Genomic DNA, 23444 nt, shown 5'->3' with positions numbered 1-23444 from the left:
TTTGTGCTGTTTCCGCGTCCTGTCTGATTTGTTGCACAAGCAGCAGAAATTTCCTGTACACAGCGCTCTCATTGGCTAATATATTCAGCTGTGGTAGTTGTGTTTTCTGATTGGTTCGAACGGGTCGCGATGGCGTTTGCTGGAAGGTAATCTGGTCAATGTGTTGTGTCTAAGATTCACTGAGCTATAAAGTATGATCCGCCATATATATTTTTAGCACTAACTGTGGATTAACAAAGAATAGCGGCGAAGACACATTCCACAGAAACGGGTTTTATCATCAGTTTACCTTGCTCTTTTTCTCGACGACCAATTGGTGGCGACAGCGGAATCTGAAACCATCAGCCGCAGAAGAAGAGCGAGTTGCAGGTGTGTAGTCTAGGAAATACTTATGTACTGTAGCGAATCTTTTGGAATATTGTGTTAAAAACATCAATTGCAGCATTTTTAAACGACGCCGAACAAAAAGACGCTCCCCGAAAAGGTCGTTGTTTTTCCTTTACGGTGAGCTGATCCATTCGCTGTCTTTATCATTAAGCGATGCAAATGACATTGCTAGCAAACTAGCGCTGCAAGTAAACACAAGCTAGCCTGCAAGGTCTAAAGTACATGTCACCTCAAGTTAACTCACAGCGCCTTTTAATCGCCTTATGTCATGAAAATCTGTGATACGAATTAACGTATTTATCACTTCAAATAACTATGGCTTCACGTCGTATTTCGCACAAGAACCATAGCAAGTTAGTCTAGTGCAGGGGTCACCAACACAGTGCCCGCGGGCACCAGGTAGCCCCCCCACGACCACATGAGGCGCCCGCAGGCCTGCTTTTCATTCAGGTTTTCAGTTAATAATGTGAGAACACTACAAAGAAATGTATTCTGAAACAGAAAATGCGAGTTGTGGATACCAGCATTTTGTGAATGTTTTGGTAAAATAAGCATATTTGATTTGTTTGGGTTGAAATAAGGTATGAAAATTATTTCTACAAAAATGAGAAGCTCGTGGCCATTTTCATTTTCTAAAAGTAGCTCTCGCAAGAAAAAACGTTGGTGACCCCTGGTCTAGTGATTTAAAACATAAAAACATGCTCAAGTTAAGTCGTAACACGCTATATTACAATTACAGTCAACACTGTGTGCATGTTAATAAGAGGTGGCAGTTAACACTAATGGGGGGGTGGGAGGGTCCTTAAGAGCCCACAGCAATTGATTATGCGAACTTGTGCATTTTAACCCAGGAGCGGCTGCCATTGCTGTTGCCATGGGGACAACGATGAGCGAGCCTTGCATCTACGACAAGCTGTCGGAGAGCATCGATATACTCCGTCAATCGGGCTACCGCTACGGGATGTCAGAGAGGGAGATAGAGTGCTTCATCAAGCGGATGCTGGAGACCAATGAGCCCAGGAGAGAACCGCCTCAGTTCCCTGTTCTCAGGGCCACCATCAAGGTCAGGACAAGATGCATATAAGTGGAAGCCTCTTTAGGTCAAACACAATCCATTCCTACAGTCAACAATGGGTACTGTTTTATGTGAAACTGACTAGACTGTCTTGTCATTGTGTGTAGTTTGTGGTGGCTGTGGGCTTCCTGCTGGTGGTGGTCTTGGCCTTCTTGTACCCTCAGAGCTCAACGCAGTTGGGTCTGGTCCATTTGGGATCCTACAACTGGTCATCGCCCCTCAGCCACGTGCGCCTGCTGTCCCTGCCCATTGCCAAGAAATACAACTTGCTAGGTATGATTGGCCCCACCTCCATTTTACATGCACATAAACAAATACAAGAACACAATGTCAGTGGTGAAAACATCCACTGAAGTATTTGGAAAGAACAAAAAAAATATGAATTAAGATTAAGGGACAATACAGGACTTTGGACAGCGCTCTGTCCATATACTATTGTCCATATGGGGGTTGTGCAGGTTTCCATGAATGGTGGAGTGCCGGTTCTGTCAGACAGAACTTGGTCAACTGTTCTGGCTGTGCAGACATCTCCTCAGTGCTGGAAGTGCCAGAGAGCCTCAGTGGAACTGTGACCCTGCGTCGGGGGCCACAACTTGTCCTGTTAAAGGTCAGATGTTCATCAATCTCAGTTGAATCATCTTCTAATCATTACGATTCAAACATTCCTCATTGTGGTTCCTGCAGGGTGGTGAGTCCCTCAGCATTGAACGGCTCCAGCTGGAGGAGCTCTACCTGGCCCATTCTGGGTCCATGTCTGTTTTGCTTGAAGATGACGACAGCGTGCAGAACCTGAACGCTGGCCTCCCGCAAGGACCCGCCAACTTCACCTTGCTTTGGTACACATTAACCCTCTGTGACCTTCTACTGATGATGCTCTTGAATTTGTTTGTGGGTGAAGAAGATACTCACTCTGCTGCGTCTCTGTAGGAGGTTTCGTTCTGCGACCAGAGAGAAGGTGCTAAGGTGGCTCTTTCCCAAGGCAGAGCTCTGCCCCCTGCTGGACAGTGCCGGGACCATCTTGCAGCGCTGCCTGGTCACCCACAGCACCAACTCCCAGAGCAAAGTCAGTCCAAAACTACATAGTTGGTGCATTGCATAAAGTCTTCCTGCTCTGAATGTGTATTTACTGCTGCTGTTTGAGTCTCAGGGTGTGGGGGTCTTGGGCTGGCTGGTGGTGGGTGAGGGGCTGCCGACGGTTCGAGTTGTTCCTGTTCAACGCTGTCAGAAATACTGCAGCTCCTTCAACCTATGGCTCAATCCCGGAGACATAGGTAATGCCTTTTCTTTCATCAAAAACACTTATGTCAGCATGGAAAATAAATCTTTACAGTGAAAGTCCCAACATCTGACCTTGACCTATGCAGTGTACGCTGATCCTCGGTACTGGCAGATGGAGCTATTCCCCGGCCGAGGCCAGAACATCGTGTGCGACGGGTCAGCATTTTAACGCTCAAGGTTTGACGGTGAATGTCTTGACTTCCTGCTGAAGCTTGGCGGTGTGTGTCTGAAGAGGCTCCGCCCACTGATGCCTTATAAACCCTCAGAGAACTGGAGACTGCTGCGCAAACATGACTTTGGTCTGCTGATTTTAAGCGTGCCAAGGTTGAGAAAAGGCAGAACAAGCTCAGTGTGCCATAAGTAAACATTTTTTAAAAATAACTGAACATTTATGAAGACAATAGGTCCACTTTCATCTTTCCTTTAAATTTTGCACAAAAGACAAAGCTGCTTCTCTTGTTTCCCTATTATTTATTGGTATTATTGGATGTATGTGGCACACAGTATGTTTAAGCTGTTTCTTTGAACAAAATCTTGAAATGTCATTATACTTTGTGATCATCAATGCAGACAACTCATGGGACCAAAAACCTGTATGAAGTGAATAAATCACAAATATGAATGAGCCTTTTAAAAACCCTTATGTACTTTTATCGCCCCCAGAAAAGAGCAAAGTTGAATAGCTGGTAGTGCCTAAGAGAAAAATCACTCAAGTGAATTGAAGAGGAAAATTAAAATGGAGCAATGTCCAGATTGACAGGTGTTATGTTAGCTTGTTAGGATCGCTTTTTTTGTCTAAAGGACTTAATCAGTGGCATGTCTCCATAATAAAGTTATCTTATATGTGTAAAGCAGATAAAGTGCAACTCTTAATAAGCTCTACGCGACCTCCGTTTGTTTTTACTGCAATAAAAGAAGACGCAAACTTTGTGTGAAACAGAATGGAAGCCCAAAAAAACAAAAAGATCCAAAGAAAAGATTCCAAAAGATCAGGATGGAAGTGAAAGAATGAGAATAACTTTCACTACTTGCTAAGAATGTGTTCAAAACGTGAAAAGTGTTTTGTATAGCAGAAGTAGAGTACTTTAAGGGTCATGTTGCTCCTGATAGCAGCAGCGGCGACGACTCTGAGACTTCGGATTTGTCATGAAGAGCCGCAGCAAAGTTTTGGTGCGGCCAGTTGTACAGGTGGGAGCTCTGCACGTCTGCCTCAGCCCGCAAATTAATTTTCTAGGGGAAGAACACAAATGTTAGGACACAAACACAAACAATATGAAAAAGTGAAACAGAATACCTGAAAGTCTTGTATGTAGGTGAGGAAGAAACTGATGAAGGAGAAGGCCAGTGACCACTCGCATACGGTACTGATGATGTGAGCTGTGTAACCCTGAATATGCAAACAACACCATCACTCTGTCATAATGCTGAGAGACAAGTTGACAATCAATACTTAACTGCAGTGTGTTGAAGATGAAATTCTCCACAAACTCCTAAAGGTCAAAAGACCACTTTGGAAAATTAATTAAGCCAATTTCACCTCCCCCTTGCATGCTCTTTAATCTCCAGTTATGAGAAGGAAAAAAGACTCACACCAAATTAGATTTTTTCCAAATGTATTGAAGAATAAGTCAGACATGATAATTGAAAAATAAGTCAAGACAGGATAGTTTCCGCAGTCTACAGGTACCTGGACCCCGTTTCATTTCACCTGTACCCAGGTACAGGCTTAAATGAAAGAGGGCCCCCTCGATCGTCCCATAGTCATTTTTATACTTGTTTGCTCAGACCATTGGCGCCAGTCCCGCCAAAGATAACTTTCTACTGAATTCCTTGACGAAGCCTGTGACGCCAGCAGATGATAGCCGGCCCCTTCGCTGTCCCGATAACACTTACTGTACTTGTTGATATAAACAAAATATTCTTTTCCTCGGCCTATATCAAGGTAGTTTTGTCTACATTCTGGATGCTTAACCTTTGACACACTTAAACAGATGTTCACCTACTCTGCTAATTATTTAATAAAGCATTATTTCTATAAATTACTTGTAATCATTCACAAATTTATTAGACTAATTGATTAAACAGTTATATCTATACAGTCCTTATTTTAAACAATAGTAATTCAATCAATGCAAACAGTTATTCTAAAATCTACTTCTAATAATCATTTACCCACTCAGTAAATTAATTTTTTTCCTACAAGTGTAAGTATCTGAACACACCGTCTCACCAGGCGTCCAGTGCAGTTTGTGAGCGACATCTACCCCAGGCAGGCTGCTGTACATGATGACAGATGACACAAACACTGAGGAGACACGCTGTTAAGGAACACCATAGCACCGTGTCATGTGGAAACAACAAATGCTAGCTGATGTTTGAAGGATACTGCTGATGATGCTGCTGAGAGTCCACAGCCCGATGGCAAAGCGCACCACGAACACGCTCCTGCTGTGCACATGAGGCTGCATGTAGTGAGACAACAGCGTCTGCACCAGGATGTAAAGCGCTCCCACACCGAAGGTCAGCACTGCCCCCAGGAGGTGGACCGAGAACAGCGTGGTTTTCTGCACTCACGCACACAAACATGTTCAAACACTCCACACACTGATCCAGGACCAGAGGCACTCACCTGGAAGTTGGCCACCACGCACATCCCCAAAGAGCTCAAGACACCCAGCAGCAGACCGAAGCGGTTCAGTCTGTGGAGGCGTAGCTCGCTGTTGTCCGTCAGTGCCTCCACTTGTTTGTAGCGCACGTACACGGTTGCCATGCCTGCACGCAAAATATACTTTATCAGCAACGTTTGACAGCACTATAGAACATAGATATGCATTGTTATATGAAAACAATGTGATTCATTATAAAATCTTAACAAGGTATTAGGCACAGGCAAGTGCCTTGTAATGTCACATGTTCACGGGGTCATTTGTTGCTAGCCAGAATTTGTTGGAGCCAATCATTTGCAACCCAAAGTACAAAAAAAAAAAAAAAGCTACATCAGTCTCACCCACTATGTTGTTTTTATAGTCACTTGCGGCAGAAGGCTCAGCTGCCACACACGGCAGAAAAATTAAGTCTCGGCAGTGCAAACTAAGGAAATTACTCCAAAATACATCACTAAATGTGAATATTTGTTTTGCGATGACATTTGATGTCACTAGTGTTGTTGCTGCTCGTGGACACCAGGGGGGTATACGGCAAAAGTGGCTCAACAAACCTAGGCTCTTTGTGCTCAAGATGCAACTCTACAAAACCTAACACCCACAATTGGTGGTTATCAACTTACTTTGTTAAATCAGGTTTTCGGCTTTGTGCTAAGAGCGCATTCACATGAAAGGGGGCGTTTGACATCATATTATTCTACTTCGGCCGAAAAGTGACACGATCACAGCAAGTGGATTTTACAAAAAATGAGTACGTAATTATTATGGAGCGTTATGAGGAGTTTCCAAAATATTATGACTGCTAAAAGCAACACTGTTGCCACCAATAGAGCGAGGAAGGACTGCGGACAGAATAATGCTGAGCATATAATGGGCAAGTTTACACCGATTTATTATACAAACTATACTCTACTAGTCTTTTCATTTATCAACATATCAACATTGCACAAATTGACATTTTAACACTTATCCATTTAAAAAATAAATACATTGGAGCAAAAACTCATGTTTAAAAATCTTTACAGTATGTCTTCTTGTTGTGACCCCTAGATAGCAGTGTTGACGTGAGTACTCACGCAAGAACTGCGGTGGCATTTATGTCTGCTAATGTTGGCTTAATTATTTTATATTGCATTTTATTCCTGGTGCTCATGTGAGCATCTCTAGCGTATTCCCTCGTCTTAAAATCTGTCTCACTTATAGATGGATAATATCATCAGGAATGCCCTTGTTAAAAAAATTTTTTCTCCATGTCCCCTAGGGAACCTCGTAGGTTCTAAGTAAATGGTGACGCCATCTCCGAATTAGCTAAACAGTGAAACAGTGGCACTTTGAAAGATGACTTCAAGCTGAAAGCCTGGGCATAACCTAGTTGTGACCAGGTTTTGCGGCTAGTCTAGGTTACCATGGTGATAACGCTGCTTTAAAAGAGAGTTCCCTTTGCTGAACACGCATGCCCGGCTTTCAACTCAACACAGCTCACTAACCCACTAAACTCGCTTCGCCGTATACCCCCCAGAAGAAGCTATCTAATCCAACTAACCCAACAATGACTTCATAACCGAATGACTACTAAAACAACATAAACTAACATTATGTGGGGTTAATTTGTGGTGAAAAAAAAATACATCATCAAGGGATCAACACTGCCTACCAACAAATGACGACATAAGCAGGAAAAAGTTATTTTGCTCTATTTGCAGAACCTGCTAACAAGCTAAATGTTTTCAATAATCACATTGTTCTATTTTACTACATGTTATGTTGTGTTGTGTTTGGGTTTTTTTTTTTACCTAAAAAGGCTGACACATCCAGCATGATGCCAAACACACATCTCTCTGGCGCCATCGTTCCTGTGTCGCTGCAAAACAACAGAAAAGAATTCCTTCAATAGTGACCTTGATAATGATGACAACGACATCAGCACCAAGTGCTAAGTCAAACTAGCGATCTTTCAATTGCAAGCCCACCACTGTTAACACTCATCAATAATGTTCAAAAGGAAAGATGTTTGGGGTTATTTTCAACCAAAAAGAACCAACCTACTGCAGTACAGCTGTTTTCTTTCAACAACATCATCGGCGCTCACAAACCTGATTATCCAATCACAGCTTAGCAACTGTAACCAGGCAGAGCAGGCTCGCTGGGTCAAAAACAGTCCAGAAACTCAAAAGACTTAATTGGATTTAGACATGTTCTCCTGTCCCATGCAAAAAGTCAGCAGCACTTAGCGCTACCTGATGTATGGGACCAGAGGGTCCACATGTCTCAGAAGCACCGCTGTGACATAGGCGAAGATGAACGACGCTGTTGTCCAGACAACCAGAAGAGCCGGCAAGAAGCTGAGACCTTGCTGGAACCACCACATCATCTCCTCTGTCTCTGTTTTGTAAAACACAAAAGACATACATAACATTATCCTGTACTATCATTAACTCTGCTATCAAGGTCCTACATTGATAATGATACTGTCAAATAATCATATTACAATCAAGTAAAAACAATCATGAATGTCATGAATGAATCATATATTGTACATTAGTATGCTGACGGATGTTTTTCAGAGGACAATAATAACCATATTGTAAAATGACTACCTCTATGACAACATATACATCTTTATGTTTGAATTGGAGGTGATTAGGTAATGTACCTGATGAAGTGGCCTGGTCAGTTCGTGGGGACTGACTAATTGCAGGGCGGTTTGGATGCGACTGGTTTGATGGTCATCTTTAACAAGTCAAATGAAGACGCTACATGATTATCAAGTAGTGAAAGAAAACCCAAACTTTGACTGACGGCGTGTTAAGTGCTTTCGAAATCGAATAGGAAGTGAAACAGCAGACAGAAGTGTGAATATAGTTATTTCTTTTTTGCTATTAGAGGATAAATTACGACAGAAATCCCCTAATTTAATAAAGTGAAACTAAATTTGCGTGTGATACCAGGCGATTCGCCGTTAACATTCTTAACATTCTTCTTTTGGACATCATTTTGTAGCATTAGTCTTAAAAGTTAACTTTTGCTATTGTTAGCTTTAGCTTTCGTCTGTGTTTTATTTATCTCTTTGATCTTTAAACAACTTAATGACACTCACGTTACTCAAGCGGTGTGATGTCAAAGCAATGAACAGTGTCTCTCCTTTCAGACACAAGAATCCCGCCTATTTAAACGTCGTTAAACATCAATTGCGTTTCCTATAAAGTAAAGTAGTCGCGTACTTTGTAGGACACTTCAAAACAAGGCATTAATGGTCACCCATGCGACGAAGTGCGCACGCGTCCGGCAAGCTGCCATGCCCTTCTATTTGTCTCGCAGGCCAAGGATAAATATATAACCGGTAGATCATGAAGCGTTAGTGAAGATCAACGGTGATGTGTATACATTTTAACAACTATTTCGTAGAAAGGATATATCGGTCATATATTAGCATGCTAATGGTAAAAATGACAATGTGTGTAGCATATAACATGAGTATGGTATATATGTATACATAGCGATAACAAAATAAAACATGTATTTTCCTGGGAGCCAACATATATTTATATATAAACTTTATATATTCTAAACTGTTTTTATTTGAATATAATTACACTGAGGTCAAAGACTCCCCTTCCCTTGACCCGAGGTGTATTGGTCGGACACTATAAGGAGCATTCTGAGCTGGGACAGTGGGACATTTTTCCAACATTTTCCAGAGGAACCGGGAGAAGATGGGATGTCTCATTTTTCGGGACGGCCGCCTGAACTTGTATCTTTTTTCTTCAATCAATCACACTGTAAAATAAATCTAAGACGGTGACTCTGAAATTGACAGAGGCTTGGTGAGTTTTGTTTTGACAATGAACATTTCCTGCGCTAACAAACTTTAACACATAACTCACATAACGATCACTCCAATCTCAGAAGTAAGACAACAGTTGCTTATTTTTAACATTAAAAGCCCTGGAATGTTAAAATTTAGATGACATCAAGAATTCCTGTACCACAAAATAAACGAACAACTTTAATCTAATAAAAAATAATGGCTTTATTTTTTTTTTACTCTACATGACTTTTTCTCTTCTTTCTCATATGCAGTTTCTCAATCAGAGTCCAATACATGCACATCTGGACATAACGGACGTTTCTTAAATACTCCAAACACACTGGTAACAATACTAACCACACTCCCATCAGGACCATACTGTATATCTTTATTCTACAAAGAGCCATGACGATTCCCTAAATATTCCACCTGAAGGCATTAGAAGACAAATGATTTTTAAGATTTGGGTGAAATGTGTCTTTAGAAACAGCCACATTAAGACAATGACAACATTCAACATTATAGATGCTGTATGCTGCAGCTCAAACAAAACAAAGAAACAGGCACAATAAGCAAAAGCAAGAAACTTGAGTGGCTGCCAGTTAGTGGGGGGCGCTGTAACAATATTAGATGACAGTGTCTATCATCGTAACGTTTTGACTCCACTGTCACAAAGTTTGATGGGAATGTAGCAGGGATGATGCTCCAGCCACCAGGAAGTAGCCTAACATTAAACTACAAACCGATGGGATGGAATTAGTTTTCCACAAGTACTCAGTTTCAGTTACCCAGTTAAACTACTGTTAGTCAACTTACAAGAAAAAGACCAAATAAAAGGGATTTAAGTGATGTAAGTACGAAATAAGATCTGGCCCACTGCTTGTGCAGAAGCTTCCTCATCCAGAAGTAGGCAAGCAGAAGGTTGGCTGCTGTGTGTCCTTACAATGACAAGTGTAGCCACAAGCTGCAGCCATGTTGGTAAATATCACCCAAACCAACAATAAATACAAAGAAAATCAGTAAATAATATTCCCCAAAAGTTGTACATGTGCACCCATAAGTGGTTTTAAAAGACAAACTAAATGACAAACATTAGAAGTTAATTGTGTAAAATAACAAGTGCTCTCCAGAATGTTGCATGTGCACATTTAAAATAATTGCAGAGCTGAAATAAGGAAATGCTTTCTAAGAGTGTAAAAGTGAGCTTAAAGAAAGAAGAAAGAATCATTGCTTGGTATGTACAATAGCAAAAATGTAACAAAAAATACACAAATAAGAGTTAATAGTGACCTCTTCTTGCAGATAATCTGTTAAAACACTGAAGTTTCTCTGGTATGGTAGCACCTGAAGTCTTTGCTGTGCGGAAACACTGACAGTAACACTCCAGTACGGTTAGGACATAGATTATTTGTCCTGACATTCACTTGGCAGAAGCACAAACTTTACATGGTGTCCTCCCTGGGTGTGACAACGTGGGAAACAAGAGGGACGAGAGCGACTAACGGGGAACGGGACGGAGGAGTAGAGTCAGTAATGGCCGACGTTGGCCTCAGTGCTTAGGCGAGCTGAGGACAGAACAAGGCTTGATTTTGAAGACAAAGATGTGAAGGTGGCTGGCGATCTGGTTGCAGACGCTGACGCAGTAACGCACCAGGTCGAACAAGGAAATTACCTGCAGACACACACAAGTAACAAATTAGTATGCAGACATACAGCACAAAGACAAGAAGATTAGACTAATAAGGCACTTAGAAACACCATGTCACTCAAGCCCTGTCCACACGGGAATGTTCTTGGGATTTTTTTTTCTCTCTCAGGTTCAATAGAGCGTACACCTTTGCCAAGACCGCAGTGTTTACAAAAGAACTTATCATATTTGTTTTGTTAGTTAGCAGACCACTTCCTGGTTCATGGAGGAGGTTTGGGGTATGCCATTATAGTTGTGGGGGTGGATACTTCCATTGATGCCATAGGTAATAAGTGTTCGCACAGATCTGCAAAACGAAGTGAAAACACTAACGTCTATGCCATACCACTAGTTGGTGACAGGGTTCCTGCTTTGACATGAACAGAAAAATACTTAAAAATTGTTTTAAACAGGATTTATTTTCTTTAAACACATCCTGGAGATGTGTAGAGTACCTGCCCACATGTATGTAAACAGGTTCCAAAATGTTGTACACTGCGGGGAATTTGTGCAATTGAATTTAAATGTTGGTGGGTTTCATCAACTTGGTATAGATGTAACCCGCCTGCCTCACACTCCCTGCTCCGGGGCTCTTCATACAAATGCAACACTCCATCTTGTTTTCCTTGTCGGACGTACTGTACAAGTCACAGACGGATCATTTTTGCTAGGCACAGCTGAAGTCTTCAGTCTTGCCCTGTATCCCAGCTCTATGGCAACACTGCGAACTTCCTCAAAGCAATCATCGTAGAAATGGGCTGAGCATAACAACAACCACTTCGATGGTCCTTTTTTTTGGTGCAGCTCTTCGCAACTTTTTCGTCTTTTGGCCAATTAAAAATACTAACACCATGAGCCGTGACATTACTGCACCCACCCATGACAAAATGTCTTGGCATTCTCTCCAAAAACTTCAAAAAATTCACTTAAAACTCTCGTGATGATTACAGGCGATTACATAGAAAACAATATGTCGACAGGTGTCCTTGCAGGATGTCCTACTGGGATGACGTCACAGCTCAAGGGACTACAGAGCATAGGGGCTGTCTTTAAAGTTTATTATCTTGAAAATAAAATGGAATCTATGGAATTCATCTATGGAATTTATATGTATTTTATGCAAAAATGTGTGCCATTTCCTCAGTTTATCTGTGTTTAAGAATTTAGGATGACCTTTAAGGTTTGAAAGAGACTGAAATTTGAAAACTTTGACCGTAGTTGTGTGTGACATCCTGTGTTAGACATCATTTAAAAAAAATCAACATAGTATTCTTAAGAGTACTTTTAGAAGGTGATACATTGAAATTTGTAACCTACCAAGACTGAAGTGTAAATCATCTTGGCAGGTCTAGAAAGAAAATAATTCTAAACCAATGTAACTATTGCATGCACTCACCAGTGCGATCCACAGCACCAGGTACTCGTCAATAAAACTATTGAAATACTGATTGAGGAAGAGGAGTCCTGGTCCCAAGAAGGCTAAATCGTGAAGGTGCATCTCACTTTTTGTCATGTGTGCTACCTGAAGACACAAAGACATCACACACACACACACACACACACACAATATACATCTATTATCACTCAGATGAACACAAAAACAGGGCCAGAGATGACCAGCACCATTTCTTTAAAAGTCTATTTGACTTACAACTAATTTATTGGTGATTTTGGCAGAGACAAAGCCAAACGCCAGAATATAAAGACACGGGTGTTTCTCGAACAGCTGGACAGAAGACTTTTTGTAAATCATCACGGCCAGGATTATAACAGAACCAATGTGCAGCACTGGAGAGAGGACACTGGTTCCCTGAGGACAGAGACAACACACAGACAGACAAAGGCAGACATACATTAGTTTCTGAGCAAACAACCAAAACGCAAACATTCACATTGGCCTCAGATGTCCTTTGTGTTAGGACGCCAACATGGAGAACACACTTACTGCTATTGTGGAGCCGTTCTTGCCCACGCCTCCTGTGAAGATAACTCTGAAATAATTGGTGCAGGAAAAGATGGCTCCTAAAAATGTGAAAATGGCAGGAACCATTTTCATCTGGATATTTAGGATGGGAATCTGGGAAGGGAGCGAGGAGGAGAGGAAATATTCGGGATGTGGGTACCCAGCAGTAATCAAAATCATCACATTCTGCTTGAAGACATCACGCAACCACGAAGAGTAGCTTTAATGTAGTGTACAACGATACAATCCAAATCATTAGTATGAGGTCAGAGTTACCAGGGACTGCCAGAATGAAGATCCTCCCACAGCGGCCAGCAGGTACATGGTGATGATGAAGAGCTGCACCTCCGTCACATCGATGCTGAAGGAGAAGACACTTAAGCTAATAGCTTCTGAACAATTAAAAATGTTTGCTTATATTCTTTCATGAACCTTGGACACCTGCCAACACTGTGTGTGTGGAATATACTACTCACATGCCAAATCGCAGCGTTCCCGACACGTAGGTCTGCCAGTGAGCGCAGTAGAACATAAACATTCCAGCAAAGCAACAGAAGAACATCCAGTCTGGGTTGGTGCCCAGCTGCACCGCTATACTGGTTCCCAACACCACAAACACTGTACAGACCAACGTTCCACAACAGAGATTCAAACAAAGGAAGTACAGTACACAGTGGACCTTGAGAAGGAGGTTGTTGACTTGTTAGCGTACAGGTAATATTTTCATTAACATTTTAGCATCATTAATTGTTATGTATTTTTTAAAAAGTATAAAAACATTAAAAAAAACATGTAGCATCCATCCATTCATCCATCCATCCATCTTCTATGCTGCTTATCCTCATGAGGGTCGAAGGGGTGTGCTGGAGCCTATCCCAGCTGACTTCGGGCGAGAGGCAGGGTGCACCCTGTACTGGTCACCAGCCAATCACAGAAAACATGTAGCAAACCGTACTAAATGCAAATGCCTTTGTTCTTTTGTTTCTGTACCACTTTAATCGTTGGCTTTTGGTGAAAGGTACACACACCACAAATACCAATGAAAACAAGAATGAATGAATGAATACCAAAGAGAACACATAACTAGCAAAGTAACAAAGTAAATAACCTGTGGAGAGGGAGTCACAGCCATGGTCAAAGAGCTCCCCCAGTGGTGAGCTGCTGTTAGTTCGCCTGGCCTGCTTGCCATCGATGGCGTCTAGTGACTGGTACACAAAGAGACCCACTGCACACAGCAGGTACGCCCAGAGAGGAGCCTGTAGATGACACAAACATGTCAAGATACAGATTCACGAGATAGAGAGATTAAAACATTACATGATTTATCGTTTGGAGAAAAGCTGTCTCGCAAGAACAGGGCGGCCAGAAGTCCATCAGACTGAACAATGGCATTGCTACTATGAATGATAATACAGTAATATGGAAGTGGCAGGGCGTGAGGCAATGTTGGGACCGCACATAAAGTGCTTTACGCACACTTTGCAATCCAACCGACCTTAGTGCTTCCAGCATCAGCAAGTGACATGTGGCTGTTTTTCCCTTCGGAGTTGAACAGCTACAGCCATGTTATGTGCAAGCAGAAGCTGTAGCAATTCTCCATTTGACCAAAGTTGCGTCAGATTTGTCAGATCAAAACACGTAGATGTTTGGACTTGTCTGCACCATTAATCACTGGGCGTTACATTTGGCTCAGCACTAAGTTTACAAACACTGGCAATCACCGGTTCCGTTTCATAACACACCTCACACATAGAAGAGATCTGTGTTGACAATTTAGCGACATGGTCGCTATATTTAGCGAAGGTGAAGTATGCGGCGTGCAGGCGTGGACCTCCAACTTTTTACCACCGTGCGATGCAAGTCTGAAAGTTGTAAAAACAATTCCACAATTCTGTCCAACCCTTGACTAGCAACAGAATCAAAAAGGCAGAGCTTGGACACACTCCTCCGTAACTTGGCAACACCTCGCCTTCCGGCGAAACACGCGTGGGTGTCAAAATTTCAGCACAGGGGAATGTGGCTCATTGCAGAAATAAAATAGACAAAAACCCAGCTAAAGTGGAAAATAAATGTAACTAGAAAAAGCTAAAATGTTGGTACTAATACCTAATAATAAAAACAAAGATTTGTCTTTAAATATATGTATAACATTGTTTTTTTCCATTGTAAATTGTTTTTTCTTATTATTTTAAATATTACAGGACACCTGGACAGCCATGACGTAAATCGACAGTATATAAGTACATAAGACAAAAACAATGAGCTAGCATTGTTCATCTACAAGCTGGAACTATTAAGGCTGACACTTTTATTGGAAAGTCAACATTTCAAGAAGTGCTTCAAGCATTTGAAAGGCAGTTAGAATTGCCTGTGGGAAAATCCTTCACAAACGTCAAATCCACACTTTTACAGAGTGAAAGATGATATAGGAAAGGAATTATTGCATTGTTATGATATGATTATTGATTTATTATTATTACTTAATATTATTATTGTTATATAATAGTGGTTTATTTGGCCTCAAAAAATGGAACTGACAATGATATTGTTTCATATATTTCAAAAAGCATGTACATTGTTTTATGACTCAGTTAAATGAAAAAGTTTGTTTGTCCAGTCATATTTTTCATGTACTATTCTTAAAATTTATGTTAAAATCTCACTTCACCTCGTTCTCGTGGACCCAATCTCGTGCATCGTCTAGCCGAGTGAGTTGGGTGTCTTGTGACACCCCTATTATTTACTGTAATTATGTAATTCAGCAAAATACATCCCCAAGACATGTTAAACGTGCTTTAAAAATATGTGTCCTAGTTGACAGAAGCTTGTGAAAAACAATGTGGACCTGTTCGGTGGCAGTGGGGCAGTAGTAGACCAGCACCAGTGTGGTGAAGATGTTGGTAGCCAGGCCAATAATGGTGATCAGGTTGGGAGCAATCCAGGAAGGAACACGAGCCACCAACCACTCCCAGTAACGCTGCATCAGAGGCTCTAGCAGCGAGCGTCCTGCACTACTGTACCTGCAGGCCAAAAACAGATGATGATTTATTAGACAGCGAATTGAGTCAGGTTCTTTGAGTCAGGCGCTTTCAGATCTTACCATATTTTTGTACAAGAATCATGACTGTTTTCTTACACTTTTTGAATGTAAAGCTCTGAGCCTCACATGCTGTATTTTGGATAAATTTGATGAAAAAAGCACAAAGGTTGCTCCACAGAAACGAGAGACAGTAGAGTCTGAGGCAACCAGCTGAATATCAGCCACAGTCAAAGTGATGATCAATGTTGACAAATACGTTAACGTGAGAAAGCATTCTACACTCTCAAGGTATTATTACTATATTAATATTCATGCTGTAAATTTACCAGCCTTTGGAATCAATGTAATATTTCCAATGAACTTTTGTATTATCTAACAAACTGAAGGTTGTCTCGCATCCCAAACCGATGTTGTACAGGTATATGTGAAGCCATATAATACCTGTATTATGTTTAATATGGACTGACCTGTGCTCCTCTAGCCTTTTGAGCTGGTGTCTTGAGAGGGGGGGCGAGGGCAGCTCAATCAGCCGGCGCAGCACTCCAGGGGCCAGCCAGCAGCTCGCCTCCATGCTCAAGCCCTGCCCGGCGGGGTCCTTTTCCCGCACGGGCCCCCGGCGAGAGCGCAGGCCCCCCCCTTGCTGCTGCCCCGTCACACTCATGGAGCCCCGCTGGCCACTGGTCCTCCACACTCTGCCACGGTCCTTATGGAGGGGCGAAAGGTCCAAAGAGGAGCCGGATGAAGCTGGACGGATCAGGAGAACACAGCACTCTTTACTACTGCTGCTAACCTTCGTATTTTAAGACTTCATTTAATCAAAAAGCGCAGATACAGCTCAAACATAGGCTGCATGGGAATAAATTGACAAACTGTCACTTAACATATATGATTTACATTCTAATCTAGACCTTTCAACGTCCGCATCAATGCCAACCTTAGAAAAAGTGGTTTGAACTCAGTCACAAGTGACTATGCAGGTGGCATTTTAAGTAATTCTAACATTTCCCTTCATGAAGACCTGAGCACGACACTGCACATACGTAGATGAATAAGATAATACAAGCATTGCTTTTTTTGGAACATATGACAATGTAATAACACGCAGAATCAAACATAACACTGAAATACTAATTATATAATCACACTGATTATAAAGGTCATATGACAAATATATAAATTGCTCTTGGAATATTTCTTGTAAAACAACTGGTTAGGCAAGGTGAACGCCACCACCAAGTGACAGGTACACATTGATTTAAATATGTAAAAATGTAGAAATACTGCCGCAGTTCCACTTTAATGCAGTAAACTATTAGTGCTTGTCAAACACATGACAACCCAGCAGTCATTAATTATCTTGACAGCCACTGGAAGCTAACGTCATTTTGCTCAGATTATGCTGATGTTGACGATTACAATTAGCATTGGCATTGGCGAGCTAGCTAGCTTCCACCTTGGCTCCATAAACAAACTTGTGGCACTTCGCACATTCTAAGGCGCGCTGTAGCGGTGGTATAGATGTCATTTTACAGCTCTGAGCACAGCTGCAAATGCCGCTGGCCGTGTCACTATTTGTGGGTAAGAGCAGCCAACGGACTCGGTTCCTACGGTGGGCTGAGGCGAGCTCCAGTGAGCCGAGCCTAGCCTAGCCTAGCCACACAGGCTAACTAGCATGAACAGGGCAAACAGACCTGGACGAGGACAGGGCGAGAGCTCCAGACAGTCTGAGGGGGAGACGGAGGCTCTTTACGCTGACAGACAGGAGCCCCGCTCAAGTCGTTTGAATGGAGGGGTTCTCCTCTTTAGACTTGCGGTGGTTTTGAGTAGCAATGAACAAATCACCTCAACCGGTGTCTCTGAGTGACACAACACGCTAGTTGACATTAGCACTACTGGAAGTCTCGCGTTGCGTTCAATAACATGGGTTGATTCAAGCCATATTTTAGACTACAAGGCACCGCCACTTCAGTAGAGAAACAGACCATCTTGTGCTTTAAATCAAAATGAAGTACAATCACAAACATATTGTTAATTAAAATAATACCTCTGACAGTGTCAATCAAAGTTAGAAGGTCATATACTTTGCAATTTATTGCAAAATATTGCATAATATACAGATTTTCTGTTAATACAGTGTATAATGCAGGGTGTTTAGTCTTCTTTGGTGTCAGTGTTTGCAGATTTGTATACAGTAGAATAGAGTAGAGTCCTTACCATTACAGCCGTATCTCGGTTGAATTATATGATAAGCACACCTTACAGGTAGCGAGGGAACTTTTCAGTGGGCTGTCTTCTTCTAAAGCGTAGATCATTTCAAATAAGACCTTTGGATACAAGAGAACCTGCAGCTTTTCAGTCAATTTGACACAGCTCTCAAAGCGTGAAATTGCAACTGTGGGCTCTGTCGTGAGATGCGTCGCCACCCAAAATCATTTTGCCGCATAGACTTACAGACTTTACAGACTGTGTCCATAAAAAGGCTGTCATTAGAAGACTGATTATAAATGCTACATTGTTCTTTTACATGTTTATATTGTGTCCTCATGTGAATGAGATGGGAACACAATTCACTGCATACAGTCACATCGAGACAATTGTTCACAGCAGTCACATGCATACAAATTGGCCATTATAAAGGAGGACAATGACAGTTGTGTTAGAACGTTTGGCCACATTTAATGCAACATATAGTGGGACCTGCAAAAGTGGTAGGAACTTGGAGCTCATCATCATCATCACGTCAGCTCTGTGAGCATCTAAAGAATGAACTTGTGTTTTCTTTTTGTTTGGCTTTCATATGATGCTACCACAGAAGGGTACCAGTGATAGCAAAACTGAAAAGTGTGATGATAACCACAGAAACAGATATGGACCTGACTGTGACATAGGAAACTGTCTAGCTGCTCAGTACATTACAATCACTACAAGTTTTAAAATATTAATTAAGTACAAAAATGAATTTGACCAATTAGATGCTAACGTCGATAGCATGAAGCGTTCAACATAATGACTAATGACTAGCATCGAAACCACGAGACAAGCTTGCCAACAAACAATGTTCCACTTTGGCGGTACAGTACACAGTATGCGTGTGTTGTTATTTACATGTATGTATGTTGTCATGTTTGAGGTGTGTCTTCATGTCGGTGTGTGTTCAGGACTCTCGCTCTAACAAGTGAGGAATAGTTAAGAAGTCTCTCAGAAGTTTCTGCACTTGAGCGGGTTGGGGGTCCTTGGTGGCAGCCGGCACCAGGTCTGGATCCAGAGCCAAGTTTAGGGCTTTTCTGGGGCTGAAGGCAGCCGAGCGGATCTGGGCGGTGTGGAGATCCTCAATGGCGCTGGACAGCCAGATGAGTCTCTTGAGGCTCTGGATGTTACGTCCACGGTCATGCATGAGCTGGTGCTCGGTGACGGACCTGCGACTGGAGACACAACATACATAGAATCCAGAGGTACAGACAAGTATAGTGGCCCTCAAGGGTCAGAAAGGCTTGAAAAGAGGTTCAGAGGGGACACAGATACAGGATTCTCCCACGACACTGTCTCTACATAAACTCCCCAACACCTTAAGAGCTGTGCTGGACAGTGGGTTGATAGCCTGGGGCTTTTGGTTCACTGGCTAGCATTGCTCGACTTAACTCTCATTTGTTGGGGATGTCTGGTCGCGGGTTCAAGCCCCATTGTGTGCAGGGCTGACTGCTGTTACATATATATTTTATTGTATATGCAGTCAGAAGATCGAGAAGACCTGGGTTCGAATCTCCATTGGGCATTTCTGTGTGGAGTTTGCATGTTCTCGCCGTGTGTGCGTGGGTTTTCTCCATTTTCCTCCCACATTCCAAAACCATGCATGTTAGGTTAACTGGCGACTCTAAATTGTCCATAGGTATGAATGTGAGCGAGTGGGAATGGTTGTTTGTCTATATGTGCCCTGCGATTGGCTGGCGACCCCGCCTGTCACCGCGAAGTCAGCTGGGAGGGGCTCCTGAAACCCTAGTGGATGGATGTTTTCCACATCACAACACTGCTTAAGGTAAAAAAAAAAAATCCTGGTCACCTCTGGTTCTGTTCACAAAGTCCTGTTGGAAAGACCACCAGAAACATGATGAAGAGACGCTGCATGTGTGTGTGGGACATCTGCATCTTCTGTGACCGAGAGAAAAGAAAAGAAAAATACAAAAGTCATTGCTACTCGTTAAATTAGCAGCCTCATAAGTCTAACACTTTACAAGCTTTCTGCATCAGAGCCATGTGTTACTCTTCAACAACAGGCTTTTTTTTTACATAGTATCTGAAAAAAATTAATTAAATGAAGAAAACTATTAAAAAAAAGGGGAATATTGGTTTATTTTTTTAGTTCCTTTAAAAATCATCTCAACAGTTCTGCTCCTGCTCTATATGCCAAAACAGTCAACGCAATATACAGTAGATCCTCAGAACCGGACAGTCCATGAAAGCAATCCAGGACTTGAACAACAATGGACACAAGAAAAGTGCTTGTCAAAAAAACACAAAAGAATGAAAGACAAAAGTTTTTTAAAAGTGATTTTTGTGTTTATTTGGCTCGATTTTAGTATATTGCATTGAACAAGGCATCAGTGATGATAATCAACAGAACTAAAAAATATGACCTTTTTGTTCAAAACAGCACACAGTACACAGACAAAGGACATCTTTAAAATAACAGTCACTTGTATGTCTTTTTACAATGACATAACAATTAACTATGTTAAAATACTACCTTAAGCATTACCTTTATACTGTAGTATCCTGTAATTTGGGATGGTACTCACATGGTCCCTGATGGTGACAGGAGCTCGTTTGATGATCAGCCACGATAATGACTTCACATTCGACCTCCAGACCTTTTATAAAGCCCCCTGACACACTCATACACACACACACACACACACACACACACACACACAAGGCACTTGATCTGCTAATCAAACATACGTCATCATCATCCCCATTTGGCTGACATGTGACCCCACATGATCTTTTTCCAGGTTGCTTTTTGTGTTCACTGAATGAAAAAATGTTTGTGGTGGCGGAGGAGCTTCACGCACTCTCTGATGTCATTTCTATAATCAGGGGTTGAGAAAAGGAGGATCATATTCCATTCAGGGATGATCATTTTTCTATTCTCTTCTCTAATCCTTTGCCAGGGTGACAAAAAAGGAGTTTTGGCACTGACGGCTGCAGACACACAATGAGTCAAAGTTTGCTTGTGTAGTTGAGATGTTTGCAGCCTGGAGCTCCTCAACCTCCTCCGTGATCATCCCCCCATCGCCCTCCATCGCTAATGAAGCTGACCAAAGTGGAGTCTGTGGTTGGTGTGCAGTCGTCTTGACAACACCATCCGGGACGGGTTTCTCTCTCTGAGGAATGTAGGCCGCGGTTGGAGGCTGGTGGGCGGCGAGCGAGGAGAAGTGATTTGGTTCACTGGAGAGCGAGAGAAAGAGAGAGAGAGAGCGGCGGCCGTGTGGAGAAACTGAAAGAAAATGCAGATGAGGACGAGAGGAAGGCAATAAAAAGAGGACAAGCAATCAGTCACATGAAAGAGTGAGTATCTATGCTTCAAACATTCAATGTGCTGCTGACGTTGTGGAGGCAGCCGTGGAAAAGCAGCTCAAGAATGCGGCCTGTGAACGCAGCGCCACAGGTTTGACTCCCCCGGGCAGCGTAGTTTGCCTATGTTACAAAGGAGGAGCACTTGAGCAAACCCCTCCAACCGTCTATCCATCACATTTTCTATCCCACTTGGCCTGTTTAGAGTCAAAGGACAGCTGGAGCTTATCCCAGCTGACAAGAGGAAACTCTGGATTGATCTTCCGCACCGTCACAGAATGTAGGTTCACAGCGTACCCACCAATTGGACTTCTTCTGCGGTAGCAGGTAGATATTGGCTGTGTGAATGGGAATAAAGCTGAAAGTTAAACAGATAATACTCACTTCTCCTACTCTGTTGGATAATTTTGTACTACGATGACAAAAAGACAGCTAGCAGGAAGGTAACACACGGCTGCCTCTGCAGGATGAAAGTAATTTTACAACACGGGTTCTTGCTCATTCAGTTTGTAGCATCACATTATTCATTTGCTTTATCTATCCATTGTTATGTTTTTTGTGTTGTTTGTGTGTTTTAGTCGAGTCCCATGGCAGGAGGTCATCCACTGACCTATCACACAGGGGTCACGGGGTTAATCTGAAGGAAGATTAGAGGTTGTGCTGCTTGATTTGTTGCCAGATGGTAGATTTTCTCAATTCAAGTGTTAAAAGGGTGATAAATGAGATGGACAAAAAGTCAATGTAAATGCTGACAGAAAACAGTGCTTGTTATTATTGTGATTATGAGCGCATGTCTAAAACGACTTGGTGCTAGTGAGTGAAGGGATTATTTTTGCTGCAGTGGCAGCCGTCCTTTGAAGTCATCCTCATGCAAAACTGGCTGTGACCACATGATGGCAGTAAAATGACATTCTTTAACCACAGCTGGGCTTTCGGAGTACAGTATAGGGAGAGAATCAGAGGCGCCGCCAGGAATTCTGGAACCCCCCGCCCCCGCCTACCAGTTGTTGTAACCACATCTCTAGAACCCTAAAGAACCTTAACTGACCCCCAAGAGCTTTACATAACAACATGACATAATATGTTCTGTGTTTGAATTTCTGTCATCACAAAAATATTTTATCTTTTTTTGTAAAGGTAATATGCGCAAGAGAGAGAAATTGCCACAGACTGCAATGATCCTAAGTGACATGACATTGAACACAGTGTTGCTCACCTTCATCACTAGGAGGCGTAAAGTTATGGCGAGACAGGGCTGCTGCTGACTCATCTGTTGTTAAATCTGGTAAGGGGGGCATCTGATTTAATAACTCATGCGTAACATTTACCTGCTCTGATTAAATGTTGGTTAAAAAGGAGTGAGATGTAGGCATGCTAACACTCTGCTAGCTTAAATTTCATTATGGACATTAAGCTAACAGGTTTATTTCCACAACACACAGACTGGCTATTTGTATTTGTACTTTATCCCACAGCGGGAAAAAGCGGGCTAGACTACAAAAAAAAAAAAAAACGGGTCACAAACTGACACTCTTTTCGTTCGTCGCTCTTCTCTCACCGTTTTCTCTTTCTTTTTTTGACTCACAGACTTTATTTTACTGGGCACTGGTCGCATAGTTTCACTACTCTGCCACAACTGCCGACTGACAGGGAACAGCTGCAGCTATGAAGCACTGTAAAGTTAGTAGTGGGCCAAACCATTTGGTCAGTCAATGTGGAAGCTTACGTTTGGTCAGTGTGGATATTTAACTATTACTGCCAAAAACAAGAGATTGTTTTCATCGTTTTCTGACTATATATATAAAAAAAATCACAACCAGATAGCAAAATTATTTTACCTATTTATTTGGGCCCCTATCAGCAGGGACCCTTGGAATTGTCCTAGCTTTTCCCCACTTTACAGCATCCCTGTAGGGAATTAAACATATTACTGTATCAGCATCACAAATGATCAAATAAAAAGACACTGTTA

The 23444-nt window shown here is 42.1% G+C and overlaps 4 protein-coding genes across 8 annotated transcripts; 1 reads left to right on the top strand and 3 right to left on the bottom strand.

The window, feature by feature from the left end:
- Positions 1–119: 119 nt before the first annotated feature.
- Positions 120–3362, top strand: c8h6orf89 (chromosome 8 C6orf89 homolog). 3 transcript variants are annotated; one of them, XM_054785788.1, is made up of 8 exons: positions 120–369; positions 1239–1450; positions 1570–1735; positions 1921–2069; positions 2147–2298; positions 2390–2525; positions 2610–2733; positions 2827–3362. In XM_054785788.1, exons 2-8 carry the CDS (start codon positions 1262–1264, stop codon positions 2907–2909), a joined length of 999 nt encoding a protein of 332 aa, XP_054641763.1. In that variant the 5' UTR covers positions 120–369; positions 1239–1261; the 3' UTR covers positions 2910–3362. The 3 variants fall into 3 exon arrangements, with proteins under 3 accessions (XP_054641763.1, XP_054641760.1, XP_054641761.1); XM_054785785.1 differs by having other exon boundaries at positions 2604–2733; XM_054785786.1 differs by having other exon boundaries at positions 356–504; positions 2604–2733.
- On the bottom strand, positions 2366–8657 carry LOC129186979 (DNA damage-regulated autophagy modulator protein 2-like). Of its 3 annotated transcripts, none has more exons than XM_054785789.1 (9): positions 8501–8657; positions 8057–8133; positions 7641–7785; positions 7197–7264; positions 5370–5512; positions 5127–5304; positions 4963–5045; positions 4035–4127; positions 2367–3970 (listed from the first exon to the last, which is right to left on the bottom strand). In XM_054785789.1, the coding sequence occupies exons 3-9, from the start codon at positions 7772–7774 to the stop codon at positions 3833–3835; spliced, it is 837 nt and encodes a 278-aa protein (XP_054641764.1). In that variant the 5' UTR covers positions 7775–7785; positions 8057–8133; positions 8501–8657; the 3' UTR covers positions 2367–3832. The 3 variants fall into 3 exon arrangements, with proteins under 3 accessions (XP_054641765.1, XP_054641764.1, XP_054641766.1); XM_054785791.1 differs by having other exon boundaries at positions 3823–3970; positions 4971–5045; XM_054785790.1 differs by lacking the exon at positions 8057–8133 and having other exon boundaries at positions 2366–3970.
- Positions 8658–9578: 921 nt separating this feature from the next.
- Positions 9579–17780, bottom strand: cept1b (choline/ethanolamine phosphotransferase 1b). Its single transcript, XM_054784477.1, has 10 exons — positions 17593–17780; positions 16369–16645; positions 15707–15881; positions 13970–14117; positions 13338–13479; positions 13138–13222; positions 12844–12975; positions 12550–12708; positions 12295–12420; positions 9579–10883 (listed from the first exon to the last, which is right to left on the bottom strand). Exons 2-10 carry the CDS (start codon positions 16560–16562, stop codon positions 10761–10763), a joined length of 1284 nt encoding a protein of 427 aa, XP_054640452.1. The 5' UTR covers positions 16563–16645; positions 17593–17780; the 3' UTR covers positions 9579–10760.
- Positions 17781–18589: 809 nt separating this feature from the next.
- pth4 (parathyroid hormone 4) lies at positions 18590–20722 on the bottom strand. The gene is made up of 3 exons (XM_054785256.1): positions 20695–20722; positions 19959–20047; positions 18590–19323 (listed from the first exon to the last, which is right to left on the bottom strand). The coding sequence occupies exons 2-3, from the start codon at positions 20042–20044 to the stop codon at positions 19056–19058; spliced, it is 354 nt and encodes a 117-aa protein (XP_054641231.1). The 5' UTR covers positions 20045–20047; positions 20695–20722; the 3' UTR covers positions 18590–19055.
- Between the last annotated feature and the right edge of the window lie 2722 nt (positions 20723–23444).

This window comes from Dunckerocampus dactyliophorus, chromosome 8 (assembly GCF_027744805.1).
Source record: "Dunckerocampus dactyliophorus isolate RoL2022-P2 chromosome 8, RoL_Ddac_1.1, whole genome shotgun sequence".
Classification (NCBI taxonomy): Eukaryota; Metazoa; Chordata; class Actinopteri; order Syngnathiformes; family Syngnathidae; genus Dunckerocampus; species Dunckerocampus dactyliophorus.
The sequence above is the reverse complement of the archived record's forward strand: the minus strand, read 5'-3'. Positions and strand labels throughout refer to the sequence as shown.

Coding starts and splice junctions, on each gene's coding strand:
- c8h6orf89 (XM_054785785.1), top strand. CDS start 1,262: ATGGGGACAACGATGAGCGAGCCTTGCATCTACGACAAGCTGTCGGAG. Junction 1,736..1,920: donor CAAGAAATACAACTTGCTAG/GTATGATTGGCC, acceptor GGGGTTGTGCAG/GTTTCCATGAATGGTGGAGT. Junction 2,526..2,603: donor GCACCAACTCCCAGAGCAAA/GTCAGTCCAAAA, acceptor CTGCTGTTTGAG/TCTCAGGGTGTGGGGGTCTT.
- LOC129186979 (XM_054785790.1), bottom strand. CDS start 7,774: ATGATGTGGTGGTTCCAGCAAGGTCTCAGCTTCTTGCCGGCTCTTCTG. Junction 7,265..7,640: donor CCTCTGGTCCCATACATCAG/GTAGCGCTAAGT, acceptor GTTGTTTTGCAG/CGACACAGGAACGATGGCGC. Junction 5,305..5,369: donor GCGTGGTGGCCAACTTCCAG/GTGAGTGCCTCT, acceptor GCGTGAGTGCAG/AAAACCACGCTGTTCTCGGT.
- cept1b (XM_054784477.1), bottom strand. CDS start 16,562: ATGAGTGTGACGGGGCAGCAGCAAGGGGGGGGCCTGCGCTCTCGCCGG. Junction 15,882..16,368: donor AAAAGGCTAGAGGAGCACAG/GTCAGTCCATAT, acceptor TTTGGCCTGCAG/GTACAGTAGTGCAGGACGCT. Junction 12,421..12,549: donor AAATCACCAATAAATTAGTT/GTAAGTCAAATA, acceptor TTGTGTCTTCAG/GTAGCACACATGACAAAAAG.
- pth4 (XM_054785256.1), bottom strand. CDS start 20,044: ATGCAGATGTCCCACACACACATGCAGCGTCTCTTCATCATGTTTCTG. Junction 19,324..19,958: donor CTTTGTGAACAGAACCAGAG/GTGACCAGGATT, acceptor TTGTGTCTCCAG/TCGCAGGTCCGTCACCGAGC.